Source organism: Culex pipiens, chromosome 3 (genome assembly GCF_016801865.2).
Source record: "Culex pipiens pallens isolate TS chromosome 3, TS_CPP_V2, whole genome shotgun sequence".
Classification (NCBI taxonomy): domain Eukaryota; kingdom Metazoa; phylum Arthropoda; class Insecta; order Diptera; family Culicidae; genus Culex; species Culex pipiens.
The window spans coordinates 13,084,328-13,103,117 of record NC_068939.1 but is presented as its reverse complement, the minus strand read 5'-3'; the positions used below and the strand labels follow the sequence as shown (position 1 = coordinate 13,103,117).

Sequence of the window (18,790 nt, the reverse complement as noted above, 5' to 3'; positions counted from 1 at the left end):
TTGTATGACCCACTCTCACCCATTAAAAAAAAAATGCAAAAGTCACGATTATTTTACCAAAACCTGTCCATGTCCATCGCATTAGGTCAATCGACAACACATTTTAAAGAAAACTTTAGAGCTATGAAATATTGCAAATTGCGAGTGCTGATCTATTCCTGGTAAAATTGTCAATATTCATTCGATGATTTTATATCGACCAACTCGCGTCCCACGATACCGTTACATAAATCACCGTTTCAGTTTACAAAAAAATCCAATTGTATTGCTTGATTGCCTGTGGTATCACAGTCCCCATTGTCCCTTTAATGTAGTTACAATAAATAATTAATATCTCCCTTTTGTTTTCAGTGTTCCGCGCCGGTGAGCAGGGTCGCTACTGGTACGCCGTCCTGGGTGGTCAGCTGGAGGTGCGCTACCACGGCACCGAGACCAAGGACAACAAGGTAATTATCCTGAAACCAGAAGCCAGGAACCTTTTTGTTACTCCTCCTGGAATCTGCTCCAGCTGTGGTTTTTCCTTCATATCTACTACGAACTACGCTGTGGGTCTGCGAGGTCGGAAACTTTTATCGAAAGCCAAACTAGCAGAAAACAGCAAATTTTACAGTCGACAATAGAACCACCAAATTTATGCTGGTTTGGGCAACTATTTGTTACACCAACAACAAAAATAAACGAGGAAAAAGGACGACAAAAATCAAACCAAAGGTCAACCGTCTTTTGCGGAACAAAAGCGAATCAAGCGGGGGGAAAAAGTGGGTGGAATCGTGGGCGAAACAATAACTTTTCGAGGGAGAACCCAAATACGGGCCGGCTGTTTTATGAATCCTTTTGTGGCGCTGTGTGTTCACAATTACCTGCCTCGAAGGAGAAGGGGTTTTCCGGGGAAGGTCTTTGAATTTATTTTATTGGATTTTGAGAGTCCAGTCTGTGGGAAAGAGGATGGGATGGTGTAGGTGTTTACTTTGAACTGGAAAATCTTTTTCAGATTATTTTTTATTAGTTTAGAGCATTGCAAATATTTTTTTAACGTTTTTGTCGCCCTTACTTCAAAATCAACCACAAAAATCAGGGAAAAATAAAAGAAAGATTAATTTTGATGGAATCAGCAGTTAAAAAAAATAAAAATATTTCGATTCTTTTTGGTTAAACTCCGATGTATCACAAAAGCTTTGTAACATCCCCCTTGACATCCCCCTCGACACAAAACAACAAAAAAAAAGCATTTCATTTGTTTTGCAGTCTTGCTTTAAAATAAATGTTTTTATAATTAAAGCCTTTTAAAGTATAACAATTGATTCTGAAAAAAAAATAAATGGGCAATTATCTACGAAATCACCTGACTTCGTGCATTTTTTATTATTTTAATTTTCTATACTATCCTAACACCAAAGAAGTAATTTTGTGTCATTGGTTCAACCATACAAGGCTCCATGCTATGAATACAAATTTTCGAAAATTTTGAATGTTCTGATCGGTTTACTGTCTGTCTGGTGAGGACTAAAAATGGATCACGAATTCTTTTTTATTAACTTTAACAAGAAAATTTGTTTCCCATAATCATATTTTTTGCTTTTTTTATTTGTTTTAGGGGACAAAAATCCGCAACATTTGAGACATATTAAAAAAATGAACAAAAATATAGGATAGGAAGGATAGGAATATAGGTAGGATTTCAAGTATGCAAATATTTGGTGTGCAGATATTATTTGCAGGGGTGGAGAATTTGGTGCAAAGTGTGCATTACATTTTTAACATTGAAAATTGGACCGTTAGTTGCTGAGATATTTTCAGTAGAAATAAGTGAGACTTTGGAAACTTAAACTTTGTTTTTTGAATAAAACAATTTTTTTGGCTTTTTTTTCAAACATTTTTTTTTTGTTCAAAAAATCATAAAACGTCATAATTCCAGAGTTTCATTTGAAAAGCTCCATACGGAATTCCGTAGCCAATAGAACCTTATAAAAAAACTTTAAATTCATCAAAAATTAAAAAAAACTGACTTCCATTGATCGATCAAAAGCAAACAACGTGACCACCTTTTATCCCACCACCTTGACCTGACCTCGCTCCTTCAGGACCATTCAACAGAGTGTGGTGGAAACTCTTCCTGGTTTTTGCGAGTATGTGTGGGAGACGCCGGTGTCGTCTGCAAAATGAGGAATTTAACCCTTTCAACCCCGGACAGGTCGGCTGGAATGTGTTGCCGACCTGATGTTGACCCAGCTGGGTGGATCTAGAAGGAAAAAAAAGATGAGGAATGAGCTAGTCTGATATAGAGGGGTGAAGTTTGCGGAAGCCTTGATTGTGTGGCCACCATTGGAATGTCGCTAAAGAGGGGGGTTTTCCGAATAGCAATAGATGTGGGGAGTCCTTTGTGATTTATTTGGAAAAAATGACTTCAAAGCTTTACGGTCTAATTGGAGTAAAATCAATATAGAGAGTACATATCCAACTTTTCTTGTTAAAACAACTGTTTAATTACAAAAAAAAAAAAACTTTGAACATCACGCTGAAACGACCCTGAAAGCTCCCCTGCAAGTGGCCAACTTTTCCCTCCCACGGGAACTGTAAACTATCAACAACCCCCGGGGTCCCGAGAATCTGCAACATTCCCGGAGCAGCTCTAGGAACGCGCTGCTTTATTTACAGCAGCAATCATTTGCAGTGGAAAACCAGGGCAAACATTTTCCTTTTCCTCGCTCGCAGTCATCAACCAACTGTCCGGCGGGCTTCTTTCTTTGTGGAAGCTCACTCACCACTTTGTGTGACGACAAAGAAAATGGGAAAAGTAAGGGGGAGGATGATGGAAGCGAAAATGCAATTTTCCAACCTGGATTCCGGGCTGATGGATCTTATGGGGAGGGGGCGGGGTGCGAAAGGGGAAAGGTGCAACTAACAAGAGAATGATGTTTGTGCACCGTTGGAAAAAGATTTTTGATTTGTTTTTAATAAAACTATATTCAAAAAAGACTAGCAAAAGCAAAAGCAAAAACAAAAGCAAAAGCAAAAGCAAAAGCAAAAGCAAAAGCAAAAGCAAAAGCAAAAGCAAAAGCAAAAGCAAAAGCAAAAGCAAAAGCAAAAGCAAAAGCAAAAGCAAAAGCAAAAGCAAAAGCAAAAGCAAAAGCAAAAGCAAAAGCAAAAGCAAAAGCAAAAGCAAAAGCAAAAGCAAAAGCAAAAGCAAAAGCAAAAGCAAAAGCAAAAGCAAAAGCAAAAGCAAAAGCAAAAGCAAAAGCAAAAGCAAAAGCAAAAGCAAAAGCAAAAGCAAAAGCAAAAGCAAAAGCAAAAGAAAAAGCAAAAGCAAAAGCAAAAGCAAAAGCAAAAGCAAAAGCAAAAGCAAAAGCAAAAGCAAAAGCAAAAGCAAAAGCAAAAGCAAAAGCAAAAGCAAAAGCAAAAGCAAAAGCAAAAGCAAAAGCAAAAGCAAAAGCAAAAGCAAAAGCAAAAGCAAAAGCAAAAGCAAAAGCAAAAGCAAAAGCAAAAGCAAAAGCAAAAGCAAAAGCAAAAGCAAAAGCAAAAGCAAAAGCAAAAGCAAAAGCAAAAGCAAAAGCAAAAGCAAAAGCAAAATCAGCAAAATCAGCAAAATCAGCAAAATCAGCAAAATCAGCAAAATCAGCAAAATCAGCAAAATCAGCAAAATCAGCAAAATCAGCAAAATCAGCAAAATCAGCAAAATCAGCAAAATCAGCAAAATCAGCAAAATCAGCAAAATCAGCAAAATCAGCAAAATCAGCAAAATCAGCAAAATCAGCAAAATCAGCAAAATCAGCAAAATCAGCAAAATCAGCAAAATCAGCAAAATCAGCAAAATCAGCAAAATCAGCAAAATCAGCAAAATCAGCAAAATCAGCAAAATCAGCAAAATCAGCAAAATCAGCAAAATCAGCAAAATCAGCAAAATCAGCAAAATCAGCAAAATCAGCAAAATCAGCAAAATCAGCAAAATCAGCAAAATCAGCAAAATCAGCAAAATCAGCAAAATCAGCAAAATCAGCAAAATCAGCAAAATCAGCAAAATCAGCAAAATCAGCAAAATCAGCAAAATCAGCAAAATCAGCAAAATCAGCAAAATCAGCAAAATCAGCAAAATCAGCAAAATCAGCAAAATCAGCAAAATCAGCAAAATCAGCAAAGTAAGCAAAAAAAAGCAAAATCAGCAAAATCAGCAAAAACAGCAAAATCAGCAAAATCAGCAAAAACTGAACAAACTGAAAAAACTGAAAAAAACTGAAAAAACTGAAAAAACTGAAAAAACTGAAAAAACTAAAAAAAAAGAACAGGAACAGGAACAGGAACAGGAACAGGAACAGGAACAGGAACAGGAACAGGAACAGGAACAGGAACAGGAACAGGAACAGGAACAGGAACAGGAACAGGAACAGGAACAGGAACAGGAACAGGAACAGGAACAGGAACAGGAACAGGAACAGGAACAGGAACAGGAACAGGAACAGGAACAGGAACAGGAACAGGAACAGGAACAGGAACAGGAACAGGAACAGGAACAGGAACAGGAACAGGAACAGGAACAGGAACAGGAACAGGAACAGGAACAGGAACAGGAACAGGAACAGGAACAGGAACAGGAACAGGAACAGGAACAGGAACAGGAACAGGAACAGGAACAGTTTAGAATGATTCCGTGGTTTTCCAAGTTTAGACTGATTTCGTGGTTATTGTGGCAAATATTTTCACTGTTCCTAGTTTGAGAAAAGATACCAATTTTCGCTGAACATGTTTGAACACCACGTGTAAACAAGCAAACATTTGCGAGCGCATCACACACGTGCGAGCAAAACCAGGTTAGAACAGCGCCCAGCATGACGGGGCCTGCTGGGATGACAGGAGAGGAAAGTTGGCAAATTTCAAACAAACCAACTCAAAATCTGGTAGCGTGCTGAATCGCAACCAAACAAATTAATTGAATTACGTGGCTTCCACTGGCTGGCAGCACTGCTCTATCCGACGGTAAATGTTGCCAATCGCAGCACGATTCGAGAAGTTTACACTGCGAGCTAATTTACGGTCCAAAATGTAATTAGTTTGCCGGTGCGTTGTGATTTGACTGGAGAGTAGGACGTTTCCGGGTTGTAAACACTCTTGGACTAATTGTTCTCTGGTTCTGGAGCGCTTCCGGATACTGCGGCCAGCATCAACATCATTATCAACAACATTGGGTAACGATATGCCAGTACACCGTAATAATTGGAAATTTTCAAGAGCACTTTGATCGATAGACATCATATTGGTCGTTTGGAAACGTGTGGGTTCACCCACTAATTAAAATTAATTTACATAACGGTTGTGCGTTCCACTTTTGCCGCGTATGATGTTCAAGGTCCAACTGGTTAGCTCAGTTTAAACTGAGTTGTGACTAGACTAATTGATTTTAATTGTGAGGATGATGTTGGTACACCACGAGCACCAAACATAATAATTATGACAAATTTCAAATATTCTACATACCTTTTTTTAATTTATTTTTTCTCAATTTTTTTTTTTCTTGATTGAGTTGTCAATCAGTTGTTCATTTGCATCCATAACCTATCCCAAACATAATCAGCAAATTTGCATACCCACGTGAGTACTCCAAACAGAGGGAGGAGGAAATCGCAAATTATGTTGTAATATATATGTGACATAAACAATAATTCCCACGTGTAAACAATACCCAACTGTGGCTGCACTGTCGGATATTGCTCGTAATTATTGCGGATGAATAATGGCCACTAATAATAATTGTTGTTACCCGCCGGAACGTGACTGCGCCCTGGCCCAGGATCCAGGGTGGCCTTTGCTATCTTGCGTGTGTGGGGGTAAATCCTCGTCCCTTGAAATCGTCCATTGGCTGGTTGTCACGTGCCGTAATGGATCCCGCCAATTGTGGGTAGGGTGGCAAACTTTGCGGAAAAATGGAACCCAATTTCCAAGTAATCCGGACGACACGTAATTTGGAACTTTGGCACTCACTTGGGAGATCGTGTAACAGATTTGTTATGAGATGTTTGTGCTGAACAGATTTATTAATGCTTTGAAGGAATTCCAAAGAATTTTGAAAAAAAAAATTACGAGATTTTTAATTATGTATTTTTTTACTGAAACTTGATTAAAAAAACAAGTTGAAAATACCTTGTAGATCAAAATTTGCTTGAAAATAAGACACATCGGTCAAATACATACAACTATTTTTTTTAGTTTTGCAGTATTGCCTATTTCTTTTTTTAAATATCTTTTTTTTCAAATTCAAGTGTTTTTTTTATTTTGAAAATTATTTCTTTCTTTTCGATTAATTTACTAGCTTTCTATTTTAACACACAGTTAATTTTGTTTTTTTTAAATCATGTTTGGTATTTTTATTTGTTAATTTCTATAAAAATACGTGTTTTTTTAGGAAAAAAAAATGTTTTTAAAATTAAAAAATATAAATCTTAACCAAATTGAAAAAAAAACTAAATGTGAAGTACTTAGATGTTGTTCTCCCGAAAATTACTTTGAAATTGAAATTAAACGCTCGGGTTACAATAATTGAATATGATCACGAAATAAAATACATCTGAAAAAGTTCAAACTTTGCATGCTTTATAAAACGTGTTTACTTAAAATAGCTGGCAAATATTTGCGAATTTCTAAATTTCAGGCAAAACTTTACCTTTTTAAAACTTCATCATCCCGGTATGAGAATCGAACTCACGACCTCTGGATTGGAAATCCAGCACGCCACTAGTCGAAACCCATCCCCTACTGGTCAGTATTCCCAGTGAGTAGAATAACTCTTTGAAGGGATCTGACTTTGCCGAGCCAGACAGCACCTATGAGATGTTAGAGTGTAAATTTCAATAGGAAATGACTTTTCAATTTTGTTAAATTGCGCAATTTGTAAGTTATGACATTTTCAGGTTAAAATTTCCTAAAAAGGCTCAGTTTCAGCCAATTTTTTAATATTTCATGTAGAAAAAGCACCCTGGAAAAATCGTTTTGGAAAAGCTGATAAAAATTTCAACAATATGTTTTTCTCAATGTTTTCTAACCAGCCCTAATTTTCTAACTGACGATATCTCGTTCACTTTTGGTTCGATTTGAAATGTAAACAAGGCTTCATCCATAAAGTACGTCACGCTAAAATCAGCCAAAATTTACCCCCCCCTCCCCCCCCCTTTGTCACGCTTTTCCTAAACTTATTACATGCAATGTCACACTTGCTTAGATCCCCCCTCCCCCCCTAGAGCGTGACATACTTTATGGATGACGCCCAATTGATAGTTTTGAAAAAAAAAAAACATTTTTATTCCCTTAAGTCATTTAAAAAATCCTGAAGTTTTTAACGAAATTACAAACATTTATACATAGTAACAAGATTGTAAATCAAAAGTATTGATGAAAGAAACAGCTAAAATTGGAATAAAATAATCGAAATTTCAATGTTTTGAAATGTTTTGGTTTTTAAATTATCGTTGAAAATGCTTGAGTTTTCATTTCATTTCATTTCATTTCATTTCATTTCATTTCATTTCATTTCATTTCATTTCATTTCATTTCATTCCATTTCATTTCATTTCATTTCATTTCATTTCATTTCATTTCATTTCATTTCATTTCATTTCATTTCATTTCATTTCATTTCATTTCATTTCATTTCATTTCATTTCATTTCATTTCATTTCATTTCATTTCATTTCATTTCATTTCATTTCATTTCATTTCATTTCATTTCATTTCATTTCATTTCATTTCATTTCATTTCATTTCATTTCATTTCATTTCATTTCATTTCATTCATTTCATTTCATTTCATTTCATTTCATTTCATTTCATTTCATTTCATTTCATTTCATTTCATTTCATTTCATTTCATTTCATTTCATTTCATTTCATTTCATTTCATTTCATTTCATTTCATTTCATTTCATTTCATTTCATTTCATTTCATTTCATTTCATTTCATTTCATTTCATTTCATAACATTTCATTTCATTTCATTTCATTTCATTTCATTTCATTTCATTTCATTTCATTTCATTTCATTTCATTTCATTTCATTTCATTTCATTTCATTTCATTTCATTTCATTTCATTTCATTTCATTTCATTTCATTTCATTTCATTTCATTCATTCATTTCATTTCATTTCATTTCATTTCATTTCATTTCATTTCATTTCATTTCATTTCATTTCATTTCATTTCATTTCATTTCATTTCATTTCATTTCATTTCATTTCATTTCATTTCATTTCATTTCATTTCATTTCATTTCATTTTATTAGGTTGCTTTAACAATTACATTGGTGCAGTTGTTATCCTGTGCTGATATGGACTACCTTTCAACAGCTGATTTGTTCAAAATTACTGGTACTAAGGAGAACGAATTAGACAGAGATGGAAAAAAATTGCAAAAATAACCTTCGAAATAGCTAATAGATGTGGGATAGTTAGAGGAAATGAGGCATTACTTAATCTAATATCACAGCTCAAGGGGACAACCGCTGCAGCAGGGGATTGACTGAGGTGGCGCACCCCATCCAGAACTTCGGTAGCACTCGCTGGAGCCAATCATCGATCAACTCCATTTTCGCCATCCTGTGGACGTCGTCAGTCGGGTGGAAAGGATCCAGATTTAGCATCATCTTTAACAGCCGGTTCTGCTTGACTTGAAGTTTCTTCCGGTGGGAAGCGGCACAGTCGTACCACGCCGGGTAGCCGTACGTCATCGCCGGCTTGAACACCGTCTTGTAGAGTAGCAGCTTAGAGTTGATATCCAGGTGGGACCGCCGGTTGACGAGAGAATAGAGCATCTTGGTGATCTTACCGCATTTGATCGTGGCGTTCTGGATGTGCTTGGCGAGAGTCAGCTTCTTGTCCAGGGCGGCCCCCAGGTAATTGACGTCCTCCGACCATGGCACATGGCTACCCCACACCGAAACCTCCCTGCGGGGAAGGTAGCGTGGGCTTTACTTGCGTGTGAAGAAGATCGCTTGCGATGCTTGAGTTTTAAATATAAAAATGATTCTTTGATTTAATAGCTATCTTATTTGATCCCAGATTGTAAATCATTATATAAAAGAGTAATGAGTAAAGCTTAGATTACGTTAAATTATGACGTAAGAAAATATTTTGCATCATTTGGCATTCCTAAAATTTTTGTAATTTTGGTACCAACATCGAAGAGATGGGAAAATTTCTAAATAAATTATTTTTAATTTAAATAATTGAATTATTAAACAAGTGAAATTTTCTGATTTTTTGAGCACATGTCAACTTGTTTTTTTTATAAACCTAACATTTCAAAAGATATAAAAAAATAGTTAGAACAATTTCGATTGATAAGACAAACCCTTCTCAAAATATCGATTTTTGAATATTTAAGATTTTTGGCAGTAACTCGGAATTTTAGGAGATACACCTCAACATTTTTACAGATTCTGAAAGTACGATAAAATTTCAATAATAATCCACTTTCAGTTAAGGATTTGACGAATTAGTTTCTGTTCTACGAGCGAATACTGTGTTTTCCTTGAGTTTTAATGTCACAAAAATTCTCAAGGCTATATCTTTTCGAAAAATAGACCAATTTTGATCCACCCAGTTTCATTCGACGGTCATATAATCATATTTTCAATAAATGACCAGGTTTGGAAAATGGTTCCTGACCACCGGAGATATTTTGGGGTTTTACAATGGTGGTTTGAGTACTTGAAACATAATATTTCTTTTTACTGAAGTTTATACTTCATTTGCGTCAAAAATGGAGTTTTTAAATATTTGAATGTTTGTTAAAAATAGTTCTAAAGCCTTAAACTATTTCGAATCCAATCGAACCATTCGTTTAGCCATTAAATTGAGTTTTGATAAGGCATAGATAGCTGCCAATTTTTTTTCAAAGAATAATATAAACGGGTGCAAAATAGCCTCTTTGGTTGTAAAGAAAGTATTCAAAAACTTTAGTTCGACCAAAGTACACCCACAGCAGACAGCCATAAGTAAAGTGATCACGGATGTTTTCGTTTAATAAGTTCAAAGTATTATTAATGAAAGCAGACTTCTCTCGCAGTCATATCGTCCACTTTACTCTCCGTCACTGGTTATTTTTAGCCTCAGCTTGTATTCTGTTCCAAATATATGAATTATTTAAAACGTTCTCAAAAACGGCAATTCCATAGTATTCAGGAATAGTAAGATGTTTTTTAGTTTATTTTTTCTTTATTAACAAATAAATAGGGGATCAATGATATCTATTTTTTCTTTGATATAATACTGACATTTTAAAACCAGTAAATTATTTCGCTAACATGCTTTATTTTGCAACAATCTCGCAAACAATAACTATACAGCTTCCGCAGAAGCTTATGTTTCTCTTTTCAACATCTAATAAACCGATCCAAACAATAAACAATGCCCACGAAACTCAACCCCATTCACCCATCCACATGCCACATCTTTCGCTCTCTCAAAGCATTCCACCCGACATTCCGAAACCATAAACATAAACATAAACAACCAATTTCCCGGCTGCTGCTGGTACTGCTGGACAGTTTCAGTTTCCTGCCAATCATTTGCGTTGTCTTTTGCGCTCTCTCCCTCTGTATCTCTCGCACGAACTTCCAGAGATCACATTTCCACGTGGATCACATTGCTCGCGATCAGCATCACGCACCAACACTTGATCTGTTTTATCTCTCTCTTTTGCGCGCGCTGACTAATAAGCGATTTGAGCGAATAAGCTCTCGCTCTCTCTTTGAAACCGTTACTAGCGCTGGTTGTCACACTCTGTTATTGTTTACCAACTCTTTAGGGTTTTTGCTCTCCTGAGAGATTAACTTTGTTATTGGTTGTGTTTCTTGTCTTATTTTTTAATTTTCATATTTAAAAAAAAATCAATGCATAATCTTATACGGTGTTTTTAAATATAAAAATCTATTTAGGTCCAAATTACATTCCCTTCCCCTACCTTCATCCCAACCTCCGGTTGACGCCGAAGACTGCCATTGTGTCGCAGCTCTCTTGCGTGCGCGCGCGCCCGTTCAGTTCTCTGTCGGAAGTTGGTCGAGGCGTATGCGTTGTGCGTGGTCGTGCGCGTCAAGCTTAAAAATCGAAAAAGGTTCAATCGATCGGTTTCGTGTGATTAAGCGCGTTCGGCATTAATCCAAGGCTTAAGCGGTCTGACGTCAGAGTGTTGCAAATTTCGAAAGAAAAAGTGTTTCCCAAATGAAAGTGACACCGAAATTGAGCCCGTTCATTGTTTGAAGGCTGGTCGTTTTTGTCGTGTCAAATGAGGAAGCGAAAGTGATTAAGCATATGTTTGGTTCAAATCTGTGTGTGCGCATTAGCGAAGAGGTTTAATGTTTACGTCTGGTAAACAGATTAAAAGTATTGTTTAGCAACAAGTGTGGAATTTTTCCCCTTTCGGAAAATACGTGACCAACGGGTAAAATATCCGTTGCTGGCTACTGTGAAGATTGTTTGATTTTACGGCAACTCTGTGGAAGTACAGGTTTGGTCACACAGTGTGTGAAGTGTGGAGCTTTGCGCAAAATATCGGATTAAAATCAAGCGGAAAAAAACACGGTAGTTCAGATTGGGTGAGTTAAGCGCTTATCTTGGAATGGAATTTATAACATAATTTCAGTCAATCCAATAAGACAAAGATGAGGTGTAAACAAATAGTCTATCCTACTCGTTTCTACACTGAATATCAACTGATACGATCAAGATGGAGTGTTTGTTTACACTTCATCCATTGTTTTGCTTGATTTGTGGGATGTCGGAATTGATTGTTGCTAATGTTAATGCAATAAGTTTCTTGAGGTTAATGCAATAAGTTTGCTTAATGATGTTTTTCAGCACAATATTATACAATATCGTTTTCGAATCCGAACAAAATCTTTTGAGTAAACATAACAGTATCGAAAAGTGTTACTTTTCGATACAACTTGAGCTTTTCAGCACTCATTCATCGCCATACACTCAAATGAGTGCTTTAAAGAACTTTTAGGTCTTTAAAAATCTAAAAATTGATTAAAAATAACAGATTTCTAAAAACACTTTCTGGGGCAAAAGGCACCGGCTAAAAGCAGTTTACACTAGTCACCACTAGATGACACCACTGATTTTTGTTTAACAAAAAAGTATTCGCGATCAAAAGCTCCATAATTCCAGCAGATGGCGCAAAGCATCGAAGAATGACGATTCAAATTTTCGCTGTTCAGTTATATAGGAATGCAAACTTAAAATTGAATTTACAGCTCTTAGAACAACTTTTGAGAAAAAATTCAAGTAGTACGAGTGTAAACTTTTTGCCCTCTATAAATCAACGCAATATAAAAGAATTTGAAAAAAAAATGTTTAAAATGATAGAGCATCAAAAGTTTACAAAGTATCAGCTCGAATTTTTGCTCAAAAGTTGTTTTGAACGCTGGAATTCAACAAAACAGAATTCGCATACATAACCTCAAAGGGCAAAAATTTCAATCGACATTCTTGGCTCTGTTCTGCTACTTAACACTAGGTGTCGCATGTCGTTTAGCTTATGAATGCCAATCAAAGCGGGGCTTTTTGCCACTACCACGTTTATTGCTTAAAATTAAAAAAAAATCAACATTCACAATTGGCATTCATAAGCTAAACGACATGCGACACCTAGTGTTAAGTAGCAGAACAGAGCGAAGTATGTCGATTGGAATTTTCGCCCTTTGAGGTTATGTATGCGAATTCTGTTTTGTTAAATTCCAGCGTTCAAAACAACTTTTGAGCAAAAATTCGAGCTGATTCTGTGTAAACTTTTGATGCTTTATCATTTTACGCAATATTTTTTTCAAATTTTGTTTTTCAAAATCTTTTTTATTGCTTTAATTAATAGAGGGCTAAAAGTTTACACTCGTAATACTTGATTTTTTTCTCAAAAGTTGTTATAAGAGCTGTAAATTAAATTTTAAGTTTCCATTCCATGGAAAATTTCAATCGTCATACTTCGATGCTTCGCGCCATCTTGTGGAATTATGGAGCTTTTAATCGCGAATAACATAAAAAAACATATTTTTTTTTTAATTTTGCCGGTAACGTAAGCTATTTTCAAACTACAATGCACAAACTTTGGCAGCATTTTTTTTGCAATGTTAAGATGCCAAATTCTTCCTAATAACGAAAAAAAAACAGGCGGTTATTTTTGCCCTAGAGGTGCATACTGCTCCTCTCCCCTTATTGCTTCTTACTTTTCAGATAAAGTACACACACTTTGAAAGAAATTCCCTTCATTCTAATTCGATTTTTCACAAAAAAATTATTGCGCAAAATAACCATTTTGGAAAAATCTCATTTTTTGATATTTTAATTGATAAAAGAATAAAAAGAAACTCTTTAAAAACTTGGTAAAAGTCTAAAAATAATTTTGCATACAAAAAGAACTTTACATAAATTTTTACATCGTGCAGCGTTTTCGAGTTTTATCCACTAAACATTATTTTTTTGTTGTATATTTGTTTTATCGATAATATCAGATAATTTCCTTTAAATTTGTTTCAATGATATTCAATTTTGGACCAATGGTTGCTGAGATACAGCCTCCAGAAGTAAATTACAGAAGAAAAAAGAGGTTTCCCTTGCCTCATTGAAATATCGTTGAAATTTTAAGTGACAAAATTTTAGGAAATATGCTTTCAATATCAAAACATTAAAATGTCGTAAAAATTGTCGATCTATCGAGCACAAATATTTTAAAGATTTTCAAATCAACCAAAACATTTGAAATGGCCTAGACATATTAATTTTTGACCATATTAAATATTACAGTAAACTATCACAACACATATCACACCATCAAACAAAAAAAAAATCCAAATTTAATTGATGTTACTCAAAACGATTACCGAAATCGAAATTTTTGTTAAGTTCTTCCAAGTCCTTAATTTATAATTTTCATGCATTTAAATAAAAACCATGGATTTTTCGAAAAAAATACTAAATACATTTTGAATAATTTGTGTCGTTTTTTGTCTTCTAAATAAATGTTCGCCAAAAACAAGATATTTAAAAAAAAATTAAGCCTTTTTTGTATGAAAAGTCGAAATAAAATAATTTGGTAACTTTTTTTAGTGAAACTTTTTAAATCTGAAATGTCCTAGGCAATACCTACAGCTTTGTCGAAGACACCAAATCGATCAGAAAATCAATTCTCAAGATACAGAGTTTTGACAATTTTAATAGCCTTTTTGTGAGGTCAGCTGTCAAACTTGTATGAAAATTTGTATGAACAAAATAATGATGCAAAATGACTTCTTCGATCACAGAAAATGTGAAGTCAAACAAAATCGGTTTCTTAAAATTATTAAAATAAACCTTTTACTTTTGCAATCTTGCAATATTCTCGTCAAACCTTCGATTCCGCCCACGACAGACAAATTAATGACTCCCATTTATTCGCGGTCTTAAACCAGCTAAAGACTCAAAAAACCAAGTACAAAAAATTAATAAATTAACTCCGCAGAGAGCCCCATTAGCTGAACCTGAACCCGTCCTCCCTCCCTCCCAAACCGAAAAGTTCGTTAACTTGGTTAGCTCTCAGTGTGCCCTCGGTGTATCAATTATTCATCTGGAGTTGGGAAATTTTAAACAACAACAAGCTCAACACGAACGAAAAACGGAACAACACAAGCCCGGCGTTGTCGACGCGGGTTTTTTTTTCAGGAGAGCTTTAGCAGAACAGTTGAGCTGACAGTTTTTATCAAAGACCACAAAGCCGCCGCCTCTGTTAAGCATAATACAGCCAGGGTATTTCAAAGTGTGTTCAAGTGCGAGTGGTGGAAAAGTGTGTCGACTTGATACTTCCGCCGACGACGACGACCACGACGAAAGCACAGTTATACACCTTTTTTTACGTCACCTGGTGGCGTGACCTTGGGTGGAAAAAAGCTCGACCCAGAATGAAGGGGAGATAAACCAACACAAGAATTAAGTAATAGCAACATAAAAACAACAACCATAATGGGAACTTGGCTCTCTCTCTCGGTTTCGGAAGTAAAATGAGAGGAAGAAGGAGAAAAACGATGATGAGAAGAAAAACGCGGAAACGCTCCGCCACAAAGAAGTCAAATTAATTAATTTAATTACACAGTTGGTTGAGCGAACGAGTTAGCGGGGTTGGAGAACAAGACAGAGAGAGAGAAAGAAAGAAAAGCACTCTCACAGAGTGTAACTTGGAAGTTTGGAAATCATTGGGGCGCGATTAGCATTTTCCACCTTGTTCGAGGTGGGGGTTCTTTTTGAAGAAATTTCTTTCTTCCTCCCGAGTTTGACGAGTGCGTTTCGATAATGGTGGGAAGAACTGTTGTTTGGTAAATTTGTTAGTTATTATTAATGGAAGATTTTACGGCCTCTTGATGTTAAAAAATCATAACATTTAAATGCTTTCTCAAAAAATACATCAGATTCGTTTTTGTTTTTCAATTCAATTTTTTATTTAGATAAATATAGGCGTTTTTTTAAAGCTTGGACATATCCCTGGTTATCCCAAATTAAAAGCATATATGTAAAATTTTAATTCGTCATTCCGGTACGGAACTCACGACCTCAGGATTGGAGAGCCACTAGTCAAAACCCATCCACTACCAGTCAGGATTTCCAATGAAAATTTTAGTTCTTTGAAAGAGAATCTGACATTACCAAGCCAAACAGGAATCTAGACAGGTAGCTCGGCAGTTATTGAAAGATTTTTTTAAATTTAGATGTAGATAGAGCAAATCTGTAGAATTTCACAAAAAAAATCAGATGTAAATTTAATTTCCATGTTTTTTTTTATTTGGATGAAACATGGGGAACGATTCCTTAGGTTCAAATAAGCTTTTTTGCATCAAGGGATTCTCTGATCGTTTTGATATCTTCTGCAAAGATGTAAGTTATAATGATCTTTCAGAGAAAAATGGAAAAAAATATAAATGTCTTTGAATTTTTACTTTTTAGTACAAAAACTCGGTTTTGACATTCTTTACCAAACTCGTTTTTTTTATTTTTGTGATTTGTTTAAGTAGACAATAAGGTGCAATAAGTGTTGATTTTCGGGCTAAAGGGTTTGATGGATATTTTTTTATCAAGTTAGGCCGTTGCAAATATTTTTTGAAGTGTATGTCCCTCGACTCTGGTCGGTGTCGAGGGGGGGGGGGGAGGCTGGGCAACAAAATAAAAAAATATAAAAATTGAAATTACAAGCCATGGTCTCAACATTTGAATGAAAAAAGTGTTTTAAAATGCATTTTACACCTGCCCAGTTGTTTTGCAATCATTAGTGTTCAAAATATGCAAGTATTGAAGAGATTTTTTTTTCGCCGAAAAAAAAAACTTTTTGCGGTGCTGTACATTGGATTTTCACAAAAATTGAAAATATTTTTGATCGATCCCAGACATGCTAAATATGATTTTGAATGCAGGAAAATGCATTTCTAATTGTTTTCAGTTGGTTAGACTTCTATTTCCTTTGAAATTTTGAAGTTTTTTGAAAAAATATTTTTTTTGCCCCCTGATTTTTCGGACCGATTTTGAAGGGGGGGCGACATAAACTTTGGAAAATATTTGCAACGCCCTTATATTTTTTTTTTAAATTAAGATTTTTTGAAAGCATCCAATCATTTTTGTAGGTACGTGTAATAAAATGCACCGTTATGCCACTGCCAATTACAGTTTTAAAAAAGTATTTTTTTTTATTATTTTAAAATAGCGTCTATCCTCGTCCAGTTCTAATAAACTAACTTGGAAAAGTTGAAAAACTGTTTTTTACGTGATTTATGTTGAAGGAATTAATTCAAGAATTATTTAAGGTTCTTGATGTTAAGCCTGCTGGTTTTACGTTGATTAATATAAACATAAAGCCGTATTTTTTTTCTATTACAAATTAAGAAAATTTTATTATTTTAGTAAAAATTTCGGTATTCTGTAAAAATTTTAATGTTTAAAAAAATCTCTATTAAAGTGAAAAAACCATAAAATTTTCGATTATTTTGTTACCCATACTGGAAATTTTTATTAATTGTTTTTTTAAGTAAATGCAATTTTTTGAAAAATTCTTTATTTTGTTAAAAATTTGAGAATTTTTTGAAAAATAATTTATACCCATATTGGAGTATTTTCGCAAAAATACGGTAATTATATTTTTTTTAGGTTTTTTTTGCCATAAACGCAAATGAAGTGAAAATGTTTTAAAATAATTCGCTTCGTTTGATATTCATAATACAAATTTAGAAATTTTGAGTATTTCAATAAAAAATACGATATTCTGTAAATTTTTGTAATGTTTAAAAAAAATCTCCATTAAAGCGAACAAACCATAGAAATTTTCGCTTTGTTTGTTACCCGTATTGAAAATAAAAAAAAGGATTTTGAAATAAATGGCATTTTATAAAAAATACGATATTTTGTAAAACAATTGAGAATTTTATTGAAAAAAAAAAAACTAATAATGTGAAAATTCAGAAAACAAATTCTCTTTTTTTGATACCCATATCAGAAATTATACAAATTTGTGCATTTTCGAAAAAAATACGGAATTTGGTTTTTTTTCTTAGTATTTTTACCTAAAAATAAAAAATAAAAAAGCAAATAAAGTGAAAAAGCATCAAAAATATCGCTTCGTTTGATATTTATATTACAAATTTAGCAAATTTGAAAATTAAAATAAAAAATACGGTTTTCTTGAAAAAAACTATTTTGGTATTTTTGAAAAAATACGGATTTGTTTTTTTTAAAGTGATTTTACCAAAACAAAAAAAAGCAAACAAAGTGAAAAAACATTAAAAAATTTCGCTTTGTATGATATTCATATTACAAATTTAGAAAATTTTAGTATATTAAAAAAGGGGTTTCTTTAAATAAATTAATGTTTAAAAAAAAACTCTATTAAAGTGAAAAAACCATACAAATTTTCGCTTCGGTTGTTACCCATACTGAAAAAATTTTTTTTGGAATAAATGGAATTTTTCGAAAAATACGATATTTTGTTAAAAAATTGAGCATTTTATTGAAAAAAAAGTAATAGTTTGAAAATTCATAAAACAAATTCGCTTAATTTGATACCCATATTGGAAATTATGAAAAATTGAGTATTTTCGAAAAAATACGGTATTTTGTATTTTTTTACCAGAGAAACGCAAATAAAGTGAAAAGGCACAACAAATTTCGCTTCGTTTGATATTCATGTTATAAATTTAGAAAATTTGAGTATTTTTGTAAAAATAACGATACGGTCTGAACTAAATTTTTGAAAAAAAAACGATAACCATAATTACTACCGTTAGACGCAAATATTATTGACGATGATTTTGTCGTTCTACAACCGTTGTTTAAGAGCATTAAAAGTTAATTTTTTTTTAAAGTTGTTTAATTTTTATCAAGCAGTTAAGCCATTTATTGTGGCCATTTAAGTTGCTGTACTATACAATTTTGTTGCAAAATATTAATAAGAATCGGGATAAGAGAAATTTTCAATGTATTTCAAATTTCCCGGGAACTTCCAGGAAATTTGTTGAAAATTTTCCGTTTTCTGGGATTTTTATAACCCGGAGATATTGGACGCTCTAGTAAGGATTAATCGGAAATCGTTAATAATTTATTCATCTGTTTTTAAATTTTGTTCTCAATGACAAAAAAAGAACTTGAATTTAATTTGATTTTGGTTATTCAAAACAAGTTGAATTTAAAGTTTCAAAAACAAGGAAAAATAACCATTAAAAAAGTTTCAAGAAAAAATGAGAAGAAGTATGGAAATTTAAAAAATTAAGAAATCAATAGAGGTTCAAACTTGCTAAACATTTAAA

At 33.8% G+C, this 18,790-nt stretch overlaps 1 protein-coding gene across 6 annotated transcripts in view; it reads left to right on the top strand.

Moving 5' to 3' along the window:
- Window positions 1-18,790, top strand: part of LOC120423495 (rap guanine nucleotide exchange factor 4) — a 330,099-nt gene that overhangs the window by 99,062 nt on the left and 212,247 nt on the right. For 4 of the 6 annotated variants that reach the window (XM_039587335.2, XM_039587332.2, XM_039587331.2 and 1 more), the window contains one exon: window positions 352-446. In XM_039587335.2, coding sequence (XP_039443269.1) covers window positions 352-446 — 95 coding nt within the window. Of the gene's footprint in view, window positions 1-351; window positions 447-11,040; window positions 11,576-18,790 lie in introns of those variants that run through there. The other 2 variants (XM_052710982.1, XM_052710983.1) reach the window with 2 other exon arrangements.